The sequence below is a fragment of the Gymnoscopelus microlampas genome, assembly GCF_963454915.1.
Source record: "Gymnoscopelus microlampas genome assembly, chromosome: 2".
Taxonomy (NCBI): domain Eukaryota; kingdom Metazoa; phylum Chordata; class Actinopteri; order Myctophiformes; family Myctophidae; genus Gymnoscopelus; species Gymnoscopelus microlampas.
In genome coordinates, this window is record NC_139939.1 from 13,004,946 (window position 1) to 13,031,974 (window position 27,029).

Consider the following 27,029-nt stretch of genomic DNA (forward strand, 5'->3'; position numbering starts at 1 on the left):
TTATGTCCTCTGTGTTACAGACGACTACCTTATGTCCTCTGTGTTACAGATGACTATGTCCTTATGTCCTCTGTGTTACAGACGACTACCTTATGTCCTCTGTGTTACAGATGACTATGTCCTTATGTCCTCTGTGTTACAGACGACTACCTTATGTCCTCTGTGTTACAGACGACTACCTTATGTCCTCTGTGTTACAGACGTGTGACGAGTCGTCTGGTGACAAAACATGTATGCCTTTCTTCCGCTCGTCAGCGGCCTGCCCTACCAGTGTTGCGTCAGACATTAAAGGTAGTGTAAGTGCTATGCTTTGGTTAAAGCTAAACTATTTGTTTTGTTTTGTTAAAAAGTTAAAGCTTTATATTCTGATAGTGATGAGTGTTTGCTCAGTAACAGGGCTCTCCCTGTCTCTCCAACTCTTTAGCAAACAGAAAATACATTTTCAGATGAGTCGCCAATTTCACCCTATCAGGAGAGAGAACCCTGCATTTATCATCTTCAGTTGTATAGTGCTCCAGTTCCATTTGTATCTGCTCATCTATTGGTATCCTGACCTTAAAATGTACTTTCTGTTTACTAAAGAGCGGGAGAGACAGGGAGACCCCTGTTAACCCATGAAGACCTGAGGCGATTCTTAAAAAAAATCTAAATCCTAACTTTTTTGAAAAAAATATTTTAAAAAAATGTTCACGATTTTTCAAAAATAGCGGATCTACAAGCTCATAGCGCGGCACCGCCAAAGAAATCTAAAGTGACACAGATGCGTTCCTAATGGGTTGAACAAACACTATATAGCAATGATATATCAATCAGAATATAGAGCTATTTTTGACACTTACGTTAACAACATAATATCCCTTGCTGCCTTTCAAGGAGCTCTGCAGCGCCAACAGATGAACGCCATCACGTCCTTCATCGACGCCTCAGTGGTATACGGCCACACCCCCAAATTACAGCACTCTCTGCGGGAGCTCTCTGCCACCGACGGACGTCTGGCTGTCAACCACCAATTCAAGGTAGAGCTATGACTGTCAGTCATTTCATTACTGATTTATATCAATTACTTCTCCTTTTAACCCATTTAGCCCGGGGAAAGAATCTGTGTCATTTTTAGATTTCTTTGGCTATTCAAAAATAGCAGATCTACAAGCTCGTAGCGCGGCACCGAGTTTATTTGATTCAAATGGATCATTTTTCCATGATCAATTAACTCATTAAGACCTGGAACTGTGTCATTTTTAGATTTGAGCTACAAAGCATTATTTTACACTTTGGGCTATTCAAAAATAGCAGATATACAAGCTCATAGCGCGGCACCGAGTGCCGCGCTACGAGCTTGTATATCTGCTATTTTTGAAAAATCGTGAAAATGTGTGCAAATCTTTGAATATATATATTTTTAAAGCGAACATTTTTAACTCTATTCTTTGCTTCTGCAGGTCCAAAATATAATATAAAAATGTTCCAAAATAGGAGCAAAATATTTTGATGGGGGTCCGCGGCCAAATACATACAATTTTGGGGGTCCTTGACATGAAAAAGATTGAGCACCACTGATATACAAACGTTTTATGGAATACTGTTGAGATTTAGGAGATATGTAGAATCGGCTTCAGGTCTTAATGGGGTTAAACAAATCACTTCGATTAACTGTTGCGCCCCCTCATTCCAGGACCCAAATGACAGACCCTACCTGCCTTTTGTGCGGGGCGTCCCATCGGCGTGCCACCAGGCCCCGGGCGGAGCCCCCAGGGTGGAGTGTTTCAGGGCAGGGGACAGCAGAGTGAACGAGGCTCTGGCCCTCATCACTCTGCACACCTTGTGGCTGAGGGAGCACAACCGCATGGCCGCGGCTTTGAAGCGTCTCAACGGCCACTGGAGCGCGGAGACGGTGTACCAAGAGACACGCAAGATTATTGGAGCTCTGCATCAGGTAGGACAGTGGTGCTCAAACTGTTTAAGGACCCCCAAATTAATATGTATTTAGTCACGGACCCCCCCCATCTGAAAATATTTTCTACCAGGGTCCCCCATACTAGATTAAAATGTTTCAAAAAATATTTTTAAAAAAAAGAAAAATCCCATGAGGTTTTGAAAATAGTAGATCTATAAGCTATACGCGTTGTGAGTTTGTATATCAGCTATTTTCAAACGGGCAATGTGTCTTTATTAACCCATTAAGACCTGACACCGATTCAACAAATGCCTTCTAAATCAGTGATTCTCAAACTCTGTTTGTGCCAAGAAGGACCCCCAAAATGATATGTATTAGGCCACGGATCCCCACCCCATCTGAAAAGGTTTTGTGTCGGGGACCCCCAGAAGAGAAGATTTGTGTTATAAATTCTCCTTTAATGTCTAAAAAAAAAAAAGAAGTAGAAAGTACTCATTATGCAGTCCCATTTCACAAGTTCAACATGTATGAAAAATATTTTCAAATGGCCAAAATGTATATAGGGCTGAAGTGGTTAATGTATGTTTTGTAATAATAATCTAAATCTGCAAGTAACTAGTAACTAAAGCTGTCAAATAATTGTAGTGGAGTAAACGTACAATATTTGCCTCTGAGATGTAATGGAGTAGAAGTAAAGGTATTGAAAATGGGAAATACTCCAGTAAAGTAACGATTCCTCAAGAAGTGTACCTAAGTACAGTACTTGAGTAAAATGTACTTAGTTACTTTACACCACTGCTTTCCAGATCATTACCATGAGAGATTATGCTCCAAAGATACTGGGTCTGAGGTCTTTGGATGAGTACGTGGGACCCTACGGGGGATACGACCCCACCGTGGACCCCTCGGCCTCCAACGTCTTTGCCACGGCGGCGTTCCGCTTCGGCCACGCCACCATCAACCCAGTCCTCAGGAGACTGAACGAGAGCTTCCAGGAAGATCGGCGCTTCCCCTCCTTGAACCTGGAGCACGCCTTCTTCAGTCCATGGAGGATAGTTCAAGAAGGTCAGCAGAGAAGAGAAGCATTTCTTTCTATCCGAGCAATCAGGGTTCCACTCATCAGTGGTGGAAAAAGTAGGCCTACTCACGTTTTGTACTTAAGTAAAAGTATCAATACTGCAAGGTGGAAATACTCTGTTACGAGGTGAAAGTCCGGAATTCAAAATTTACTCGAGTAAAAGTACAAAAGTATTGGCATCAAAATGTACTTAAAGTACCAAAAGTAAAAGTACTCTATGCAGAGTATTATGCAGAATGTCCCATTTCACAAGTTTTCAAATTAAAAATGTATACAAATCCAAAATAGCCGATCTACAAGCTTCAAATAATTATAGTGGAGTAAAAGTACAATATTTGCCTTTGAGATGTAGTGGAGTAAAATCAAAATTGTACTTAAGTACAATGCTTGAGTAAATGTACTTAGTTACTTTCCACCACTGCATATAATGAGGCACGCAAGCGTATTGTATTTTAATCCGGTCGTCGTGCTGCTGTTTGGTGGTGTTCAGGTGGAATCGAACCGGTGCTCAGGGGTGTGATGGGGGCGGCGGCCGCCGCCATGAGCCCGGAGCAGCTCATGTCTGAGGAGGTGACGGAGAGGCTGCTGGTTCTGGACGTCCCACACAGGATGGACCTGGCCTCGCTCAATCTGCAGCGGGGACGAGATCACGCTCTCCCAGGTCAGAACTTCATGCTCAACTGTGGTACTTTATTTACTTAATTAGCCTACTGTATAAGACTGTGGTTCTCAAACTTTTTTCTTGCCAAGGCACCCCCAAATTGATATGTATTTGGCCACGGACCCCCCCCCTGTCAAAAAGATTGTGACGCTTTAATAAGTCATTAAAAAAAAAGACCCCCTTTTGAGAACCAAGTGAGGCCGATTCATAAAAATGTCTTTTAAATCCTGATAAAAAAACTTCTGAAAAACTTGTGTTGCTATATCAGTGCTGCTCAAACTTCCCCCATTTCAAAATATTTTGTTCCAGGGACCCCCCAGAGGCAAAGATTTGAGTTAAAAAGGTTTTAACATATTTAAAAACAAACTTTCTGGCAAAAAAAAAAATATTTTGCCAGAAAGTGCTAAATCAATTCAAAATTCAAAAGTAGCCGATATACAAGCTCACAACACATCACTTTGCGCCGCGTTGTGAGCAGAAGATCGACTATATTTGGAAACGTTGTTACCATTTCCATCTAACACTACAAACTGATAAAAACTCAAATAAAGCTAAGCCTTTCCAAAAAAAAACAAAAAAAAATAGCAAACCCTCTCGAAAAACTAATCAAAACTAAACTGAAACCAAAAAGTTGAAATTAAATAAGAAATTAAAAAAAAAATACAAAATGTGAAACCATGACAACCTTGTTTCAGGATACAATGCCTGGAGAGCATTCTGTGGACTGAAGAGGACAGACACACTAGAGGACTTCCGAGATGTTGTGAAAGACAACAGAGTTGTGGAGGAGATCATGAAGTTGTACAAACACCCAGACAACATAGACGTATGGCTCGGAGGACTGGTTGAAGACCTGCTGCCTGGCTCAAGAACCGGACCACTGTTTGCCTGCCTGATCGGGAAGCAGATGAAAGCGCTGCGTGATGGAGACAGGTACATTTTAGATCAGAGCTGAGAGAGAGATGAAGCAAAGACCCCCACTACATATACAGTATGGTATAAAAATCACTTCGCAGATTAAACGTTTTCATATATTTCATAGATCGCTTCATAGACTTATTTGACAGCTGATCATCAGTGTTGTGTTAATTCAACTTGACGTTTGGGTCTGTTCTTTTTGTCGTATCAAAAAAATATTTGGTGGCCCCCGGGCCCCTGTAGTAACAGGGAAAGAAATCTGAGGCACTCTGCTCTGCGTCGTGCCTCAGTACGCCTCTTAGCCGTTGTAAAATACACAGTAAACCATGGCCTCTTTGTCGCTTATTTCTTTATTCTTTCCTTGGCTTGTATATGTGTGTCAGATTCTGGTGGGAGGCTGAAGGCGTGTTCACCGAGCATCAGAGAGCTGAACTGTCCAAATGGTCACTGTCTCGCCTCATCTGTGACAACAGTGACGTGAGGGAGGTCCCACGGGACGCCTTCAGGTTGGGCCGCTACCCCGCTGACCTGGTGCCCTGTCATCACATTCCATCAATCGACCTGGATGCGTGGAGGGAGGACAGGCCCACAGGTGACACTCCTTTACGCTCATTGAAAGTAATATATCGAAGTCCTGGCGTCACTCCCACTACTGGAAAAAGTGGGACGCCACTGCCTGAGAAAACGAACGATTTTACCAACCATTACACCCACGGGGGTCTCAGGAGCCTCGAGAGAAAAAAGATCTGTTAATCCGGTAATCCGTTGCCTTAGTTGTGGCCAGTTGAATGTGGCTTGTTTTTACCGCAAAGCAACAGAATCGGAGATAAAGCCATTTTCCCACAGGAATTAAAGGAGAGGTCTTTCAAAAAAATTACATCAGATCCAGGTGTGTCATCATCTGGCAGTGAAAGCATCATTCATAGGTTAGCAAACAGCGCCATCTGGTGGAAAACCACTGAAAACACAAATCTCGTCATTCTCGTTAATGGCAGAATCTAACGAGAAATTTCGTCGGTGGCAAAGAGTTAAGAAGTAGTGAAAATGACAGATTTAAAAGCTCTCAACGCAGCGCTCATACCTTGGGAGTGCTCAGGGAGCGTTCTGATTCTGTTGGTAGTCATGGCACTCAGTTCCCACCTGATGTCGTGTGGGAGTTCAGACTGCTCCACACCGTACTGAACAACAGCTAGCTTACATAACATCTTCAGACTAGGATTCATGTCTAGGATTTGCAGGTCATTGGGTTGGCGCTGTCCCCCAAAGAGGATGATGCTATCTCCCACCACGCAACAGCACTTCCAATAGACTGGACCCGGTCCTCTCCCAAGGGGAGAGGACCGGCTCCAGGAAAAGGTCTCTCGATTGAATTTCCACAGGTAACTTGAGGTAGTTTCCATGTTTTCACCACGAATTATGTACAGCTCTCCATTGTAGGCAAGAGTTGAATGCAACCCTTCACTGAAGCGTCCTGTAAAAATCTGTGTAGAAGGTGTGTTCAGCCAGCAGTTGGTCTCTGTGTCAAACACTCTGATGTAGTTGTAGTACTGACCCCCCTGGTTCTGTTGCCCCCCAAATACAAACATCTCTGTCCCGATGATGGTGGCAGAGTGAGATTCTGAAGCAGGTGGTGGAGGTCCTGTGGTGTTAATTAAAGACCAGACCATTGTGGCGGTGTCCAACCTGTAGGTATCATTAGTGTATCCAGTCTTCCGGTGGTATCCTCCATGGATAAACATGACCATCCCCAAGACACAGGCAGAGTGGTTCCTCCTCTCCCCTGGAACAGTCCCTGACACCCTGGGTTTGAACCATCTCTGGGCATCAACATCAAATGCAAAAAGCACATTGCAGTTAGGAAGACACCAGATGTAGACGATAAATTCTATCAGCACAGCTGTGTGGCCCTCATGCCTGTGAACCTTGCCGAATGCCCATGCCCTGGAACGTCCAGTTTCCACCGCGGTCAACGTCCTCCAGCGTAAAGACACTGTGTTGAAAACGTAGGTATTAATCATAGCACCATAGCCGGGTGTAAAATACCTAAGTTCAAAGGCGTACACCTTGTTCTTCACTGCGGTAGCAGCACTGTGATTTAGTCTACAATATTCTTCTAGTCCTCCGTTCACATGTACCGTCCAGCGGAACATTTCTCACACTGTAAATCAGTTAACCTGTAAAGACTCGCTCCTGAACAACACAATGGAGTCCTAATGTGCTCGTTTAACGCTTATATTGCGTCAGTGGCACAAATGTCAAGCAATGCTTGGCCAATTGACAAAGCATGATACCCTCAGCCTCTTCGACCCTGATCCTTATATGGGCATCTTGTATATTGTCTCTGTCGGGTGTAAACCTCATACGTCCAAAACTGTTACTTGTCAGGATTCAAATTCAAAAGTAGCAGATCCACAAGTTTCGAGCTTGTGGATCTGCTACTTTCGGGCGTTAATTTACGAATCTGCCAGAGTAAATGAATAAATAAATCAGCCACTGCCAGCGATTTTTAGTTTTCCTTACCTTTTCAAATAGTCACAGAATATTTATCTCCAGTATGATCGATCCCCCGATCGTTGCTAAACATGGAGGCTTTCTATGGGCTTCCGCGGGAAAAAATCATCGCTAGTTATTGGCCGTTGAATATAGCATGTCTCGTCAAAAATGCAGAGGAAATCCAGGGAGGCGGGAAAAAGGCATTTTTCCAAATACGCTAACCATGAAGTGAATGGTGGAGGAGATCTTGTGATCACGTGATCTCCTGGTTCTGTATGTGACTGAGAATGAAATGGTCACTCATATCTTAGCGAAGAACGCCATCTAGTGTAAAAAAAAACTAAAACACATAACAAGCGTCAAAAGACGTTGTTGGCAGTCAATGAGTTAAGTAAAAGTAGCAATACCTCAATATAAAAATGCTCTGTTACAAGGCCTGTGTTCAAAATAGTTAGTAAAAGTACAAAAGTATTGGCATCAAAATATACTTAAAGTACCAAAAGTAAAAGTACTAAAATGTTTGAAAATAGCTTATGTGGCAAATAGGTTAAAGTGGTTAATGTGTGTTTTATTTTTTTTTAATGTTTTATATATCTGTTTATTGGGTTTTTTACAGGTTATTTTTCCTCCCATATGAGGGCAACATTCGTAAACTCAAAATGCGAGCATATATATTGTACATAGGTACCCCTCATTTCCCTCCCATCCACCCACTCTTCCCGGGTACTGAGACAGTGCTACAATCAAAAAAAAAAACACAACACAAACGAAAACAAAAAAACAGCCAGAAATATAAACAACTTTTCCTTTCCCTCTCCTTCCCCTCCTCCCCTCCCCACCCCCCTCCTTCATTTAAAAAAGAAAAAAAACACATACAAGTTCTTAGAAAACAAGGGAGGAGGGGAAAAAAAACAAAAAATCAAGAAGAACTCAGAAACAAAACGAAAGCACCAGTAACAATAATCATTTAGCAATGAAAATGGTGATGGATGATAAGAATCAGATGGCCACGACTTTGCATAGAGATTTTTTTTTTCTCTCCTTTCTCTCCAATTTTATATATATTTTTTTCCTAAATGTATTCTCCTTTCCCTCTTTCCGTTCCCTAGAGGTATTTAAATAGTAGGAGTGAGATATAAAAGTAAATAAATAATAATAATAAGGGAAATAATAATAATAATAATAATAATAATAATAATAATAATAATAATAATAATAATAATAACAATAGAAGTGGTGTACACGGCAGGCAGTTCTAATGGAAAAAACTATGACCCGTGTACGGACTAGTGCCGGTGAACACGGCAGCGATCATCTCCCATAGTTGCTATGGAGCGTGAACACTCGCGACTGCTATTCGTGTACACTGTCTGTGCCAACTACATTTTCTCAATGGGGGGCAGCAGAGAGCCTTAGTCAGTCATTCAATCAATCAATCAATCAATCTATCAATCAATCAATCAATGCCAACAAGTAGAAATGTGCTCTGTGTACACGGCGTGTACACCTCCCACATTATGCTATGGGAAACGCCGTTTCTGATCATGTGACCTCCCGGGACGCTGTTTCTGGGCGGGGTCTCGCCAAATTCGTCCCACGTACCCCCCCCCCCGCCCCCCCCGATAGACCCTCTTGAGTCTAGGCTAGCCTCAATCAATCCATCAATCAATCAATCAATGCCAACAAGTAGAAATGTGCTCTGTGTACACGGCGTGTACACCTCCCACATTATGCTATGGGAAACGCCGTTTCTGATCATGTGACCTCCCGGGACGCTGTTTCTGGGCGGGGTCTCGCCAAATTCGTCCCACGTACCCCCCCCCCGACCCCCCCGATAGACCCTCTTGAGTCTAGGCTAGCCTCAATCAATCTATCAATCAATCAATCAATGCCAACAAGTAGAAATGTGCTCTGTGTACACGGCGTGTACACCTCCCACATTATGCTATGGGAAACGCCGTTTCTGATCATGTGACCTCCCGGGACGCTGTTTCTGGGCGGGGTCTCGCCAAATTCGTCCCACGTACCCCCCCCCCCCCGCCCCCCCCGATAGACCCTCTTGAGTCTAGGCTAGCCTCAATCAATCTATCAATCAATCAATCAATGCCAACAAGTAGAAATGTGCTCTGTGTACACGGCGTGTACACCTCCCACATTATGCTATGGGAAACGTTGTTTCTGATCATGTGACCTCCCGGGACGCTGTTTCTGGGCGGGGTCTCGCCAAATTCGTCCCACGTACCCCCCCCGCCCCCCCCGATAGACCCTCTTGAGTCTAGGCTAGCCTCAATCAATCTATCAATCAATCAATCAATGCCAACAAGTAGAAATGTGCTCTGTGTACACTGCGTGTACACCTCCCACATTATGCTATGGGAAACGCCGTTTCTGATCATGTGACCTCCCGGGACGCTGTTTCTGGGCGGGGTCTCGCCATATTCGTCCCACGTACCCCCCCCCGCCCCCCCCCGATAGACCCTCTTGAGTCTAAGCTAGCCTCAATCAATCTATCAATCAATCAATCAATCAATGCCAACAACTAGAAATGTGCTCTGTGTACACGGCGTGTACACCTCCCACATTATGCTATGGGAAACGCCGTTTCTGATCATGTGACCTCCCGGGACGCTGTTTCTGGGCGGGGTCTCGCCAAATTCGTCCCACGTACCCCCCCCCGCCCCCCCCGATAGACCCTCTTGAGTCTAGGCTAGCCTCAATCAATCTATCAATCAATCAATCAATGCCAACAAGTAGAAATGTGCTCTGTGTACACGGCGTGTACACCTCCCACATTATGCTATGGGAAACGCCGTTTCTGATCATGTGACCTCCCGGGACGCTGTTTCTGGGCGGGGTCTCGCCAAATTCGTCCCACGTAGCCCCCCGCCCCCCCCGATAGACCCTCTTGAGTCTAAGCTAGCCTCAATCAATCTATCAATCAATCAATCAATCAATGCCAACAACTAGAAATGTGCTCTGTGTACACGGCGTGTACACCTCCCACATTATGCTATGGGAAACGCCGTTTCTGATCATGTGACCTCCCGGGACGCTGTTTCTGGGCGGGGTCTCGCCAAATTCGTCCCACGTACCCCCCCCCGCCCCCCCCGATAGACCCTCTTGAGTCTAGGCTAGCCTCAATCAATCTATCAATCAATCAATCAATGCCAACAAGTAGAAATGTGCTCTGTGTACACGGCGTGTACACCTCCCACATTATGCTATGGGAAACGCCGTTTCTGATCATGTGACCTCCCGGGACGCTGTTTCTGGGCGGGGTCTCGCCAAATTCGTCCCACGTAGCCCCCCGCCCCCCCCGATAGACCCTCTTGAGTCTAGGCTAGCCTCAATCAATCTATCAATCAATCAATCAATGCCAACAAGTAGAAATGTGCTCTGTGTACACGGCGTGTACACCTCCCACATTATGCTATGGGAAACGCCGTTTCTGATCATGTGACCTCCCGGGACGCTGTTTCTGGGCGGGGTCTCGCCAAATTCGTCCTACGTACCCCCCCCGCCCCCCCCGATAGACCCTCTTGAGTCTAGGCTAGCCTCAATCAATCTATCAATCAATCAATCAATGCCAACAAGTAGAAATGTGCTCTGTGTACACGGCGTGTACACCTCCCACATTATGCTATGGGAAACGCCGTTTCTGATCATGTGACCTCCCGGGACGCTGTTTCTGGGCGGGGTCTCGCCAAATTCGTCCTACGTACCCCCCCCCCGCCCCCCCCGATAGACCCTCTTGAGTCTAGGCTAGCCTCAATCAATCTATCAATCAATCAATCAATGCCAACAAGTAGAAATGTGCTCTGTGTACACGGCGTGTACACCTCCCACATTATGCTATGGGAAACGCCGTTTCTGATCATGTGACCTCCCGGGACGCTGTTTCTGGGCGGGGTCTCGCCAAATTCGTCCCACGTACCCCCCCGACAGACCCTCTTGAGTCTAGGCTAGCCTCAATCAATCTATCAATCAATCAATCAATGCCAACAAGTAGAAATGTGCTCTGTGTACAAGGCGTGTACACCTCCCACATTATGCTATGGGAAACGTTGTTTCTGATCATGTGACCTCCCGGGACGCTGTTTCTGGGCGGGGTCTCGCCAAATTCGTCCCACGTACCCCCACCCGCACCCCCCGATAGACCCTCTTGAGTCTAGGCTAGCCTCAATCAATCTATCAATCAATCAATCAATCAATGCCAACAAGTAGAAATGTGCTCTGTGTACACGGCGTGTACACCTCCCACATTATGCTATGGGAAACGTTGTTTCTGATCATGTGACCTCCCGGGACGCTGTTTCTGGGCGGGGTCTCGCCAAATTCGTCCCACGTACCCCCACCCGCCCCCCCCGATAGACCCTCTTGAGTCTAGGCTAGCCTCAATCAATCTATCAATCAATCAATCAATGCCAACAAGTAGAAATGTGCTCTGTGTACACTGCGTGTACACCTCCCACATTATGCTATGGGAAACGCCGTTTCTGATCATGTGACCTCCCGGGACGCTGTTTCTGGGCGGGGTCTCGCCAAATTCGTCCCACGTACCCCCCCCCGCCCCCCCCCCCGATAGACCCTCTTGAGTCTAGGCTAGCCTCAATCAATCTATCAATCAATCAATCAATGCCAACAAGTAGAAATGTGCTCTGTGTACACGGCGTGTACACCTCCCACATTATGCTATGGGAAACGCCGTTTCTGATCATGTGACCTCCCGGGACGCTGTTTCTGGGCGGGGTCTCGCCAAATTCGTCCCACGTACCCCCCCCCCGCCCCCCCCGATAGACCCTCTTGAGTCTAGGCTAGCCTCAATCAATCTATCAATCAATCAATCAATGCCAACAAGTAGAAATGTGCTCTGTGTACACGGCGTGTACACCTCCCACATTATGCTATGGGAAACGCCGTTTCTGATCATGTGACCTCCCGGGACGCTGTTTCTGGGTGGGGTCTCGCCAAATTCGTCCCACGTACCCCCCCCGCCCCCCCCCCCCCGATAGACCCTCTTGAGTCTAGGCTAGCCTCAATCAATCTACCAATCAATCAATCAATGCCAACAAGTAGAAATGTGCTCTGTGTACACGGCGTGTACACCTCCCACATTATGCTATGGGAAACGCCGTTTCTGATCATGTGACCTCCCGGGACGCTGTTTCTGGGCGGGGTCTCGCCAAATTCGTCCTACGTACCCCCCCCGCCCCCTCCGATAGACCCTCTTGAGTCTAGGCTAGCCTCAATCAATCTATCAATCAATCAATCAATGCCAACAAGTAGAAATGTGCTCTGTGTACACGGCGTGTACACCTCCCACATTATGCTATGGGAAACGCCGTTTCTGATCATGTGACCTCCCGGGACGCTGTTTCTGGGCGGGGTCTCGCCAAATTCGTCCCACGTACCCCCCCGACAGACCCTCTTGAGTCTAGGCTAGCCTCAATCAATCTATCAATCAATCAATCAATGCCAACAAGTAGAAATGTGCTCTGTGTACAAGGCGTGTACACCTCCCACATTATGCTATGGGAAACGTTGTTTCTGATCATGTGACCTCCCGGGACGCTGTTTCTGGGCGGGGTCTCGCCAAATTCGTCCCACGTACCCCCACCCGCACCCCCCGATAGACCCTCTTGAGTCTAGGCTAGCCTCAATCAATCTATCAATCAATCAATCAATGCCAACAAGTAGAAATGTGCTCTGTGTACACGGCGTGTACACCTCCCACATTATGCTATGGGAAACGTTGTTTCTGATCATGTGACCTCCCGGGACGCTGTTTCTGGGCGGGGTCTCGCCAAATTCGTCCCACGTACCCCCACCCGCCCCCCCCGATAGACCCTCTTGAGTCTAGGCTAGCCTCAATCAATCTATCAATCAATCAATCAATGCCAACAAGTAGAAATGTGCTCTGTGTACACTGCGTGTACACCTCCCACATTATGCTATGGGAAACGCCGTTTCTGATCATGTGACCTTCCGGGACGCTGTTTCTGGGCGGGGTCTCGCCAAATTCGTCCCACGTACCCCCCCCCGCCCCCCCCCCGATAGACCCTCTTGAGTCTAGGCTAGCCTCAATCAATCTATCAATCAATCAATCAATGCCAACAAGTAGAAATGTGCTCTGTGTACACGGCGTGTACACCTCCCACATTATGCTATGGGAAACGCCGTTTCTGATCATGTGACCTCCCGGGACGCTGTTTCTGGGCGGGGTCTCGCCAAATTCGTCCCACGTACCCCCCCCCCGCCCCCCCCGATAGACCCTCTTGAGTCTAGGCTAGCCTCAATCAATCTATCAATCAATCAATCAATGCCAACAAGTAGAAATGTGCTCTGTGTACACGGCGTGTACACCTCCCACATTATGCTATGGGAAACGCCGTTTCTGATCATGTGACCTCCCGGGACGCTGTTTCTGGGTGGGGTCTCGCCAAATTCGTCCCACGTACCCCCCCCCGCCCCCCCCCCCCCCGATAGACCCTCTTGAGTCTAGGCTAGCCTCAATCAATCTATCAATCAATCAATCAATGCCAACAAGTAGAAATGTGCTCTGTGTACACGGCGTGTACACCTCCCACATTATGCTATGGGAAACGCCGTTTCTGATCATGTGACCTCCCGGGACGCTGTTTCTGGGCGGGGTCTCGCCAAATTCGTCCTACGTACCCCCCCCGCCCCCTCCGATAGACCCTCTTGAGTCTAGGCTAGCCTCAATCAATCTATCAATCAATCAATCAATGCCAACAAGTAGAAATGTGCTCTGTGTACACGGCGTGTACACCTCCCACATTATGCTATGGGAAACGCCGTTTCTGATCATGTGACCTCCCGGGACGCTGTTTCTGGGCGGGGTCTCGCCAAATTCGTCCTACGTACCCCCCCCCGCCCCCCCCGATAGACCCTCTTGAGTCTAGGCTAGCCTCAATCAATCTATCAATCAATCAATCAATGCCAACAAGTAGAAATGTGCTCTGTGTACACGGCGTGTACACCTCCCACATTATGCTATGGGAAACGCCGTTTCTGATCATGTGACCTCCCGGGACGCTGTTTCTGGGCGGGGTCTCGCCAAATTCGTCCCACGTACCCCCCCGGCAGACCCTCTTGAGTCTAGGCTAGCCTCAATCAATCTATCAATCAATCAATCAATGCCAACAAGTAGAAATGTGCTCTGTGTACAAGGCGTGTACACCTCCCACATTATGCTATGGGAAACGTTGTTTCTGATCATGTGACCTCCCGGGACGCTGTTTCTGGGCGGGGTCTCGCCAAATTCGTCCCACGTACCCCCACCCGCACCCCCCGATAGACCCTCTTGAGTCTAGGCTAGCCTCAATCAATCTATCAATCAATCAATCAATCAATCAATGCCAACAAGTAGAAATGTGCTCTGTGTACACGGCGTGTACACCTCCCACATTATGCTATGGGAAACGTTGTTTCTGATCATGTGACCTCCCGGGACGCTGTTTCTGGGCGGGGTCTCGCCAAATTCGTCCCACGTACCCCCACCCGCCCCCCCCGATAGACCCTCTTGAGTCTAGGCTAGCCTCAATCAATCTATCAATCAATCAATCAATGCCAACAAGTAGAAATGTGCTCTGTGTACACTGCGTGTACACCTCCCACATTATGCTATGGGAAACGCCGTTTCTGATCATGTGACCTCCCGGGACGCTGTTTCTGGGCGGGGTCTCGCCAAATTCGTCCCACGTACCCCCCCCCGCCCCCCCCCCCGATAGACCCTCTTGAGTCTAGGCTAGCCTCAATCAATCTATCAATCAATCAATCAATGCCAACAAGTAGAAATGTGCTCTGTGTACACGGCGTGTACACCTCCCACATTATGCTATGGGAAACGTCGTTTCTGATCATGTGACCTCCCGGGACGCTGTTTCTGGGCGGGGTCTCGCCAAATTCGTCCCACGTACCCCCCCCCCGCCCCCCCCGATAGACCCTCTTGAGTCTAGGCTAGCCTCAATCAATCTATCAATCAATCAATCAATGCCAACAAGTAGAAATGTGCTCTGTGTACACGGCGTGTACACCTCCCACATTATGCTATGGGAAACGCCGTTTCTGATCATGTGACCTCCCGGGACGCTGTTTCTGGGTGGGGTCTCGCCAAATTCGTCCCACGTACCCCCCCCCGCCCCCCCCCCCGATAGACCCTCTTGAGTCTAGGCTAGCCTCAATCAATCTATCAATCAATCAATCAATGCCAACAAGTAGAAATGTGCTCTGTGTACACGGCGTGTACACCTCCCACATTATGCTATGGGAAACGCCGTTTCTGATCATGTGACCTCCCGGGACGCTGTTTCTGGGCGGGGTCTCGCCAAATTCGTCCTACGTACCCCCCCCGCCCCCTCCGATAGACCCTCTTGAGTCTAGGCTAGCCTCAATCAATCTATCAATCAATCAATCAATGCCAACAAGTAGAAATGTGCTCTGTGTACACGGCGTGTACACCTCCCACATTATGCTATGGGAAACGCCGTTTCTGATCATGTGACCTCCCGGGACGCTGTTTCTGGGCGGGGTCTCGCCAAATTCGTCCCACGTACGCCCCCCCGCCCCCCCCCGATAGACCCTCTTGAGTCTAGGCTAGCCTCAATCAATCTATCAATCAATCAATCAATGCCAACAAGTAGAAATGTGCTCTGTGTACACGGCGTGTACACCTCCCACATTATGCTATGGGAAACGCCGTTTCTGATCATGTGACCTCCCGGGACGCTGTTTCTGGGCGGGGTCTCGCCAAATTCGTCCCACGTACCCCCCCCACCCCCCCCGATAGACCCTCTTGAGTCTAGGCTAGCCTCAATCAAGTTATCAATCAATCAATCAATGCCAACAAGTAGAAATGTGCTCTGTGTACACGGCGTGTACACCTCCCACATTATGCTATGGGAAACGCCGTTTCTGATCATGTGACCTCCCGGGACGCTGTTTCTGGGCGGGGTCTCGCCAAATTCGTCCCACGTACCCCCCCCCGCCCGCCCCCGATAGACCCTCTTGAGTCTAGGCTAGCCTCAATCAATCTATCAATCAATCAATCAATGCCAACAAGTAGAAATGTGCTCTGTGTACACGGCGTGTACACCTCCCACATTATGCTATGGGAAACGCCGTTTCTGATCATGTGACCTCCCGGGACGCTGTTTCTGGGCGGGGTCTCGCCAATTTCGTCCCACGTACCCCCCCCCGCCCCCCCCGATAGACCCTCTTGAGTCTAGGCTAGCCTCAATCAATCTATCAATCAATCAATCAATGCCAACAAGTAGAAATGTGCTCTGTGTACACGGCGTGTACACCTCCCACATTATGCTATGGGAAACGTTGTTTCTGATCATGTGACCTCCCGGGACGCTGTTTCTGGGTGGGGTCTCGCCAAATTCGTCCCACGTACCCCCACCCGCACCCCCCGATAGACCCTCTTGAGTCTAGGCTAGCCTCAATCAATCTATCAATCAATCAATCAATGCCAACAAGTAGAAATGTGCTCTGTGTACACGGCGTGTACACCTCCCACATTATGCTATGGGAAACGCCGTTTCTGATCATCTGCCCTCCCGGGACGCTGTTTCTGGGCGGGGTCTCGCCAAATTCGTCCCACGTACCCTCCCCCCCGCCCCCCCCCGATAGACCCTCTTGAGTCTAGGCTAGCCTCAATCAATCTATCAATCAATCAATCAATGCCAACAAGTAGAAATGTGCTATAACATATACGTATATGTATATGTATATGTACATGTGACACTGATAAAGCTCAAAGGTCAGCAAAAAGACTGCAAAGGTCAACCCTGGTTATGTCGAATGGTGGGTTACATCAATAGTCTACAACTTTTCAATAAGAAGTTATAGATTTTTGAAATAGTTCAAAGTTAAGCTTTTCTCACATTTTTCAAAAATATTTTTTTTTTAATTAAAAAACACGTTTTCAGACTCAGAAGAGGACGCTGAATCGAATGGGCTAGGTCTCGATTTTTTCTGACCCTTAGAAAGTGGTTTAAACAAGCAATAACGTTTAGTAAACTTGAAGCTTTTTTCACAAACATATTATTATTTTATTTTGACCCTTCCACCCTCTTATTTATATGATATTGAGTCGAATGGTAGGTTACATCAATAGTCTAGAATTGTTTAATAAGAAGTTATAGATTTTTGAAATAGTTCAAAGTTTAGCTTTTCTCACATTTTTTAAAAATATTTTATTTTTAAATCAAAAAACACCTTTTCAGACTCAAAAAAAGACGCTGAATTGAATGGGATAGGTCTCGATTTTCTAGGACCTTGGGAAATACAAATGGTCGCCAAAAAGATTGGACGTTGACTTTTGTATAAAAAACTGATTTTGTTGAGCACAAAATCTGTAACTAATCGCTCCAGATATTTTTTTTAAATCCGAAACTTCTCTCAATCCATATTGAGAGTAAGCCGGATTTTTTGGCACCGGCCCTGATTTTTTCTGACACTGATAAAGCTCAAAGGTCAGCGAAAAGACTGCAAAGGTCAACCCTCGTTACATTTTTAGAAATTGTATTTTTCTTCGAGACTCTGGCTTTAGACTAATGTGATGGCGCTGATTCCAAATATGCAAGTTTCTTTTTTCTCGGACAACAGGAAGTGCCTCAAAAGGCCACTTCCTGGTTGGTTTTAGGGTGTTCCAAGCCTGTGATTTCTCCGATATATTTTTTTTCCAAATCTACACGTAAAGTAATGCTAAAATTTGAAATAATCAAACCCTAATATCAAATCATGATTTAATTATCCCTTAATTGGCTATGGTTACGGCTTTGCTATCTCGCTCAATATCTCAAATACGATAAGGACTTAGGGTCCACTTTTTGGATATGTTGTAGAGCTGGCTGAGACGCACATGTGGATGTCTTGTTTGTCCCGTTACGACACATTTCTATTTCTGACTTTGTCCTTTGATATGGTCTTAAGATATAAGACTCTATGTGCCTTCTGAAAGTGTAGGAGGTCAACTTAGGAGTGTCGTACCGGGACAAACAAGACATCCACGCGTGCGCCTTGGCGAGCTGTACAACATATCCAAAAGGTGGATTCTAAAAATGCATCAATTTCGAGATATATTGTTTTATTGCGCGTAATAACTTGACATTTGACCCTAGCCAATTAAGGAGAATGGTAAGGCCGTGTGCGAGGAGAGTTATATGGGCGCGTTCGGGGCGACGCGCTGACCCAGAAACAGGTGTCCAATTTTGTTTTTACTCCTTTCAAACAGTTTTTCACTATTATCTCGGCCCCTAGGCTCTATGAGGCTATAAAAGACAGACTGTACTGTACTGTACTGTACTGTACTGTACTGTACTGTACTGTACTAGACTCTACTGGTCTCTAATAGGCTGTTTTAAGCTCTAGTAGGCTTTGCTAGGCTTTGCTGGGCTCTATGAGGGTATAAAAGATAGTACTTTACTGTGGCTCATGCAAAACTATGGCTCGTGAACACACAAGCTATGGCCCGTGTACACAGTGGTTACTCCCTATGGTCTGAGTATCTACAGGGCTGACAAGGGACTTGTAAAGTCTAATAGAGAGTATTAGAGTCTGCTAAAGCCTAGTACACTCTAGTCTAGCCTAGTCCAGCCTGTTCCATGCTAGTATGACCTATACCACCCTCCCCATGTCTGTTCTCCCAACAGGCTAATTTTACTAGTCTCGGGTGCACTGTACTGTACTGTACTGTACTGTACTGTACTGTACTGTACTGTACTAGACTCTACTGGTCTCTAATAGGCTGTTTTAAGCTCTAGTAGGCTTTGCTGGGCTCTATGAGGGTATAAAAGACAGTACTTTACTGTGGCTCATGCAAAACTATGGCTCGTGAACACACAAGCTATGGCCCGTGTACACAGTGGTTACTCCCTATGGTCTGAGTATCTACAGGGCTGACAAGGGACTTGTAAAGTCTAATAGAGAGTATTAGAGTCTGCTAAAGCCTAGTACACTCTAGTCTAGCCTAGTCCAGCCTGTTCCATGCTAGTATGACCTATACCACCCTCCCCATGTCTGTTCTCCCAACAGGCTAACTTTACTAGTCTCGGGTGCACTGCACTGTACTGTACTGTACTGTACTGTACTGTACTGTACTGTACTGTACTGTACTGTACTGTACTAGACTCTACTGGTCTCTAATAGGCTGTTTTAAGCTCTAGTAGGCTTTGCTAGGCTTTGCTGGGCTCTATGAGGCTATAAAAGACAGTACTTTACTGTGGCTCATGCAAAACTATGGCTCGTGAACACACAAGCTATGGCCCGTGTACACAGTGGTTACTCCCTATGGTCTGAGTATCTACAGGGCTGACAAGGGACTAGTAAAGTCTAATAGAGAGTATTAGAGTCTGCTATAGCCTAGTACACTCTAGTCTAGCCTAGTCCAGCCTGTTCCATGCTAGTATGACCTATACCACCCTCCCCATGTCTGTTCTCCCAACAGGCTGGACTATACTAGTCTTGGGTGCACTGTACAGAACACAGAGAAAAAAACCTAAAACAGTAACTTCCGGGTGGTTTAACCACTTTCCCAAGGTTTTAGAAGGTCTAGATTGCCGTCATTCGATCCGGCTTCATCTAAATGGGGGGGGGGGGGCAAGATTGCCATCATTCGATCCAGCGTCTTCAAAACGGGGGGGGGGGGGGGGGGGGGTAATATATATTAGGTCACTTAAAAAATAAAAAAAAATATGCCCACCCCTGGAACAGGTAGTGAAATAAACCTAACTATTATCCCCCAACAGGGATTCAAACACCCCTAACCCTAACCCTAACCCTACAGCATTTTCTAACGCTGGTCTCTCATCAGAAGTTGGAAAAAAAACAAAACAATCAAGCCCCCTTTGATGTCTGTGTCACATGTGCACGTGCCTGCAACAGATCAGAGGGTGGCAATTATAAGACACAGGTGTGTTAAAATGATGCAATCAAGGCTTTGACCAGCAGTGCAGACAGAGCTGTTGAAGGGTGAAGATCTTGAAGAGAAGCACAACTTAGAGTCTAGTACAGTACAGTACAGTACAGTACAGTACAGTACAGTACAGTACAGTGCACCCGCGACTAGTAAAGTTAGCCTGTTGGGAGAACAGACATGGGGAGGGTGGTATAGGTCATACTAGCATGGAACAGGCTGGACTAGGCTAGACTAGAGTGCACTAGGCTTTAGCAGACTCTAATACTCTCTATTAGACTTTACTAGTCCCTTGTCAGCCCTGTAGATACTCAGACCATAGGGAGTAACCACTGTGTACACGGGCCATAGCTTGTGTGTTCACGAGCCATAGTTTTGCATGAGCCACAGTAAAGTACTGTCTTTTATAGCCTCATAGAGCCCAGCAAAGCCTACTAGAGCTTAAAACAGCCTATTAGAGACCAGTAGAGTCTAGTACAGTACAGTACAGTACAGTACAGTACAGTACAGTACAGTACAGTACAGTACAGTACAGTACAGTGCACCCGAGACTAGTAAAGTTAGCCTGTTGGGAGAACAGACATGGGGAGGGTGGTATAGGTCATACTAGCATGGAACAGGCTGGACTAGGCTAGACTAGAGTGCACTAGGCTTTAGCAGACTCTAATACTCTCTATTAGACTTTACTAGTCCCTTGTCAGCCCTGTAGATACTCAGACCATAGGGAGTAACCACTGTGTACACGGGCCATAGCTTGTGTGTTCACGAGCCATAGTTTTGCATGAGCCACAGTAAAGTACTGTCTTTTATACCCTCATAGAGCCCAGCAAAGCCTAGCAAAGCCTACTAGAGCTTAAAACAGCCTATTAGTGACCAGTAGAGTCTAGTACAGTACAGTACAGTACAGTACAGTACAGTGCACCCGAGACTAGTAAAGTCCAGCCTGTTGGGAGAACAGACATGGGGAGGGTGGTATAGGTCATACTAGCATGGAACAGGCTGGACTAGGCTAGACTAGAGTGCACTAGGCTTCAGCAGACTCTAATACTCTCTATTAGACTTTACTAGTCCCTTGTCAGCCCTGTAGATACTCAGACCATAGGGAGTAACCACTGTGTACACGGGCCATAGCTTGTGTGTTCACGAGCCATAGTTTTGCATGAGCCACAGTAAAGTACTATCTTTTATACCCTCATAGAGCCCAGCAAAGCCTAGCAAAGCCTACTAGAGCTTAAAACAGCCTATTAGAGACCAGTAGAGTCTAGTACAGTACAGTACAGTACAGTACAGTACAGTACAGTACAGTACAGTACAGTACAGTGCACCCGAGACTAGTAAAGTCCAGCCTGTTGGGAGAACAGACATGGGGAGGGTGGTTTAGGTCATACTAGCATGGAACAGGCTGGACTAGGCTAGACTAGAGTGCACTAGGCTTTAGCAGACTCTAATACTCTCTATTAGACTTTACTAGTCCCTTGTCAGCCCTATAGATACTCAGACCATAGGGAGTAACCACTGTGTACACGGGCCATAGCTTGTGTGTTCACGAGCCATAGTTTTGCATGAGCCACAGTAAAGTACTGTCTTTTATACCCTCATAGAGCCCAGCAAAGCCTAGCAAAGCCTGCTAGAGCTTAAAAAAGCCTATTAGAGACCAGTAGAGTCTAGTACAGTACAGTACAGTACAGTACAGTACAGTAAGCACCCGAGACTAGTAAAGTCCAGCCTGTTGGGAGAACAGACATGGGGAGGGTGGTATAGGTCATACTAGCATGGAACAGGCTGGACTAGGCTAGACTAGAGTGCACTAGGCTTCAGCAGACTCTAATACTCTCTATTAGACTTTACTAGTCCCTTGTCAGCCCTGTAGATACTCAGACCATAGGGAGTAACCACTGTGTACACGGGCCATAGCTTGTGTGTTCACGAGCCATAGTTTTGCATGAGCCACAGTAAAGTACTATCTTTTATACCCTCATAGAGCCCAGCAAAGCCTACTAGAGCTTAAAACAGCCTATTAGAGACCAGTAGAGTCTAGTACAGTACAGTACAGTACAGTACAGTACAGTGCACCCGAGACTAGTAAAGTCCAGCCTGTTGGGAGAACAGACATGGGGAGGGTGGTATAGGTCATACTAGCATGGAACAGGCTGGACTAGGCTAGACTAGAGTGCACTAGGCTTTAGCAGACTCTAATACTCTCTATTAGACTTTACTAGTCCCTTGTCAGCCCTATAGATACTCAGACCATAGGGAGTAACCACTGTGTACACGGGCCATAGCTTGTGTGTTCACGAGCCATAGTTTTGCATGAGCCACAGTAAAGTACTGTCTTTTATACCCTCATAGAGCCCAGCAAAGCCTAGCAAAGCCTGCTAGAGCTTAAAACAGCCTATTAGAGACCAGTAGAGTCTAGTACAGTACAGTACAGTACAGTACAGTACAGTACAGTACAGTACAGTGCACCCAAGACTAGTATAGTCCAGCCTGTTGGGAGAACAGACATGGGGAGGGTGGTATAGGTCATACTAGCATGGAATAGGCTGGACTAGGCTAGACTAGAGTGCACTAGGCTTTAGCAGACTCTAATACTCTCTATTAGACTTTACTAGTCCCTTGTCAGCCCTATAGATACTCAGACCATAGTGAGTAACCACTGTGTACACGGGCCATAGCTTGTGTGTTCACGAGCCATAGTTTTGCATGAGACACAGTAAAGTACTATCTTTTATACCCTCATAGAGCCCAGCAAAGCCTAGCAAAGCCTACTAGAGCTTAAAACAGCCTATTAGAGACCAGTAGAGTCTAGTACAGTACAGTACAGTACAGTACAGTACAGTACAGTAAGCACCCGAGACTAGTAAAGTCCAGCCTGTTGGGAGAACAGACATGGGGAGGGTGGTATAGGTCATACTAGCATGGAACAGGCTGGACTAGGCTAGACTAGAGTGCACTAGGCTTCAGCAGACTCTAATACTCTCTATTAGACTTTACTAGTCCCTTGTCAGCCCTGTAGATACTCAGACCATAGGGAGTAACCACTGTGTACACGGGCCATAGCTTGTGTGTTCACGAGCCATAGTTTTGCATGAGCCACAGTAAAGTACTATCTTTTATACCCTCATAGAGCCCAGCAAAGCCTACTAGAGCTTAAAACAGCCTATTAGAGACCAGTAGAGTCTAGTACAGTACAGTACAGTACAGTACACCCGAGACTAGTAAAGTCCAGCCTGTTGGGAGAACAGACATGGGGAGGGTGGTATAGGTCATACTAGCATGGAACAGGCTGGACTAGGCTAGACTAGAGTGCACTAGGCTTTAGCAGACTCTAATACTCTCTATTATACTTTACTAGTCCCTTGTCAGCCCTATAGATACTCAGACCATAGGGAGTAACCACTGTGTACACGGGCCATAGCTTGTGTGTTCACGAGCCATAGTTTTGCATGAGCCACAGTAAAGTACTGTCTTTTATACCCTCATAGAGCCCAGCAAAGCCTAGCAAAGCCTACTAGAGCTTAAAACAGCCTATTAGAGACCAGTAGAGTCTAGTACAGTACAGTACAGTACAGTACAGTACAGTGCACCCGAGACTAGTAAAGTCCAGCCTGTTGGGAGAACAGACATGGGGAGGGTGGTATAGGTCATACTAGCATGGAACAGGCTGGACTAGGCTAGACTAGAGTGCACTAGGCTTTAGCAGACTCTAATACTCTCTATTAGACTTTACTAGTCCCTTGTCAGCCCTGTAGATACTCAGACCATAGGGAGTAACCACTGTGTACACGGGCCATAGCTTGTGTGTTCACGAGCCATAGTTTTGCATGAGCCACAGTAAAGTACTGTCTTTTATACCCTCATAGAGCCCAGCAAAGCCTAGCAAAGCCTACTAGAGCTTAAAACAGCCTATTAGAGACCAGTAGAGTCTAGTACAGTACAGTACAGTACAGTACAGTGCACCCGAGACTAGTAAAGTCCAGCCTGTTGGGAGAACAGACATGGGGAGGGTGGTATAGGTCATACTAGCATGGAACAGGCTGGACTAGGCTAGACTAGAGTGCACTAGGCTTTAGCAGACTCTAATACTCTCTATTAGACTTTACTAGTCCCTTGTCAGCCCTATAGATACTCAGACCATAGGGAGTAACCACTGTGTACACGGGCCATAGCTTGTGTGTTCACGAGCCATAGTTTTGCATGAGCCACAGTAAAGTACTGTCTTTTATACCCTCATAGAGCCCAGCAAAGCCTAGCAAAGCCTACTAGAGCTTAAAACAGCCTATTAGAGACCAGTAGAGTCTAGTACAGTACAGTACAGTACAGTGCACCCAAGACTAGTATAGTCCAGCCTGTTGGGAGAACAGACATGGGGAGGGTGGTATAGGTCATACTAGCATGGAACAGGCTGGACTAGGCTAGACTAGAGTGCACTAGGCTTTAGCAGACTCTAATACTCTCTATTAGACTTTACTAGTCCCTTGTCAGCCCTATAGATACTCAGACCATAGGGAGTAACCACTGTGTACACGGGCCATAGCTTGTGTGTTCACGAGCCATAGTTTTGCATGAGCCACAGTAAAGTACTATCTTTTATACCCTCATAGAGCCCAGCAAAGCCTAGCAAAGCCTACTAGAGCTTAAAACAGCCTATTAGAGACCAGTAGAGTCTAGTACAGTACAGTACAGTACAGTACAGTACGGTACAGTACAGTACAGTGCACCCGAGACTAGTAAAGTCCAGCCTGTTGGGAGAACAGACATGGGGAGGGTGGTATAGGTCATACTAGCATGGAACAGGCTGGACTAGGCTAGACTAGAGTGCACTAGGCTTTAGCAGACTCTAATACTCTCTATTAGACTTTACTAGTCCCTTGTCAGCCCTGTAGATACTCAGACCATAGGGAGTAACCACTGTGTACACGAGCCATAGCTTGTGTTCACGAGCCATAGTTTTGCATGAGCCACAGTAAAGTACTGTCTTTTATAGCCTCATAGAGCCCAGCAAAGCTTAGCAAAGCCTACTAGAGCTTAAAACAGCCTATTAGAGACCAGTAGAGTCTAGTACAGTACAGTACAGTACAGTACAGTACAGTACAGTACAGTACAGTACAGTACAGTACAGTACAGTACAGTACAGTGCACCCAAGACTAGTATAGTCCAGCCTGGTGGGAGAACAGACATGGGGAGGGTGTTGTAGGTCATACTAGCATGGAACAGGCTGGACTAGGCGGGAATTGGCGATAAACAGCGTCCCGGGAGGTCACACGATGGTAAACGCCATTTACCATAGCATAGTATGGGAGGTGTACACAATGTACACAGCCCATAGTTCTAATAGTAGGCTGTTTCCCATAGTATAGTGTGGGAGGTGTACACTGTTCACTTCTAATAGTTGTGGCTCATAGCCTGGCACCCTGTGGAATTATGCTTGAACTGCAAGATAGGACCCTAAAATGTAAACAAAGGGAAAAACATCCGTGTGGGTAATCCGTAAAACCGATGGTCGAACAAGTGGTGTTCACGCGCAGAGGGGGGCCCACAGGACATGTAGAGTCCGCCCCCTGAATTTTCACGGCCCCACAGGCCGCACAGTGGGGCCTGGAAATTTGGACTGTTCACCGGCCATAGCCGCTATGGATGGTGAACACAAAAACCTATAAGGGTAATAATAATAATAATAATGTAAAGGTAAAAGGAAGGAGAGAAGAAGGGAGAAGAAAAGAAAGGAAGAGCAAATAGAAGAAAAAAAAGGGGGGGGGGGACCACCTGTGTGTGCACAGACACCAGCTCACACGGACAATACGCAAGTCAATATTATCACCTTTCCCCAATTCTAGTATCACTTTCCTCCGGGGCCACTGTCAAGGTCCTTACATAGTCCACAAGAGGCCTCCATGTTTGGTTATAAGTTATCAAAGAACCATTAAGTGAGAATCTAATTTTTTCAAGCTTGAGATAGAATAGTACATCCTTTATCCAACCGTTATGTGTGGGTGCGAGAACTTGTTTCCATTTAAGGAGTATGAGACGTCTTGCTAGAAGAGAGGTGAAAGGAATTATTCTCTTAAGATGTTGAGGGATGTTAGTCCCTGGAAGAACGCCAAATAGGGCTGTTAAGGGGTTGGGTGGGATGGTTACACCTGATATGTCGGAATAAGATTTAATTATGTCAGTCCAAAAGGCCTGTAGTCGAGGGCATGACCAAAACATATGTGTCAGACTCGTCACTAATATCTGGAAATATCCTTGCTAGTCTCGCGTTAGTGTAATGGACACGATGAATAATCTTACAGCGCAAATTGAGGAGCTATGGACTAGCCTCAACGCCGTCTCCCATGTCGCATCAGGCAATTCCACCCCCAGGTCTTGCTCCCATGCTATTTTAAGATGGTTAAGAGTCTCTGGATTTATTCAATTTAGTTGATTATATATCTCTGAAATAGTGCCCTTTGTGTGTTTTATAATATAATAATGTGTATCTGCAAAGTAACTAGTAACTAAAGTTTTCAAATAATTGTAGTGGAGTAAAAGTACAATATTCGCATCTGAGATGTTGTGGAATAGAAGTAGAAGTATTGAAAATTGGAAATACTTAAGTACAGTACTTGAGTAAATGTACTTAATTACTTTACACCATTGCCCCTGGGTCACGGCGTTATTATTATTATTAATATGAATATGAATATGATTGTGAAATGGGGCATTCGGCATAATGCATACTTTTACTTCGGTCCTGTAAGTACATTTTCATACCAATACTTTTATACTTTTACTGAAACAACATTTTGAATACAGGACTTACTTGAGTATTTTTGTATATTCCGGTATTGCTATACTTTTACTTAAGTAAAGTCAATAGTCTGAGTAGCCTACTTCTTCCATCACTGCCAGTAAGACTCATACATTCATTCTGTCAAGTTTCCATAGAGTTGCGCTTTATACTGTGAGAGCAACGGGAGACGACCAGCTCCACTTACAACCACCACCAAAGTACCTGGCAGGCATCACCTCAGATTACCCGTAAACATCCCTCGGAGTGAG

General features: G+C 46.2%; 1 protein-coding gene across 1 annotated transcript in view; it reads left to right on the plus strand.

Annotated features, from left to right (window-relative positions):
• Nucleotides 1–27,029, plus strand: part of tpo (thyroid peroxidase) — a 37,520-nt gene that overhangs the window by 5,713 nt on the left and 4,778 nt on the right. Inside the window, exons 7-13 of the mRNA XM_084042450.1 lie at nt 201–291; nt 874–1,016; nt 1,673–1,933; nt 2,701–2,959; nt 3,463–3,633; nt 4,329–4,566; nt 4,935–5,143. Of these exons, the coding sequence (XP_083898576.1) occupies nt 201–291; nt 874–1,016; nt 1,673–1,933; nt 2,701–2,959; nt 3,463–3,633; nt 4,329–4,566; nt 4,935–5,143 (1,372 nt within the window). The remainder of the gene's footprint in view (nt 1–200; nt 292–873; nt 1,017–1,672; nt 1,934–2,700; nt 2,960–3,462; nt 3,634–4,328; nt 4,567–4,934; nt 5,144–27,029) is intronic.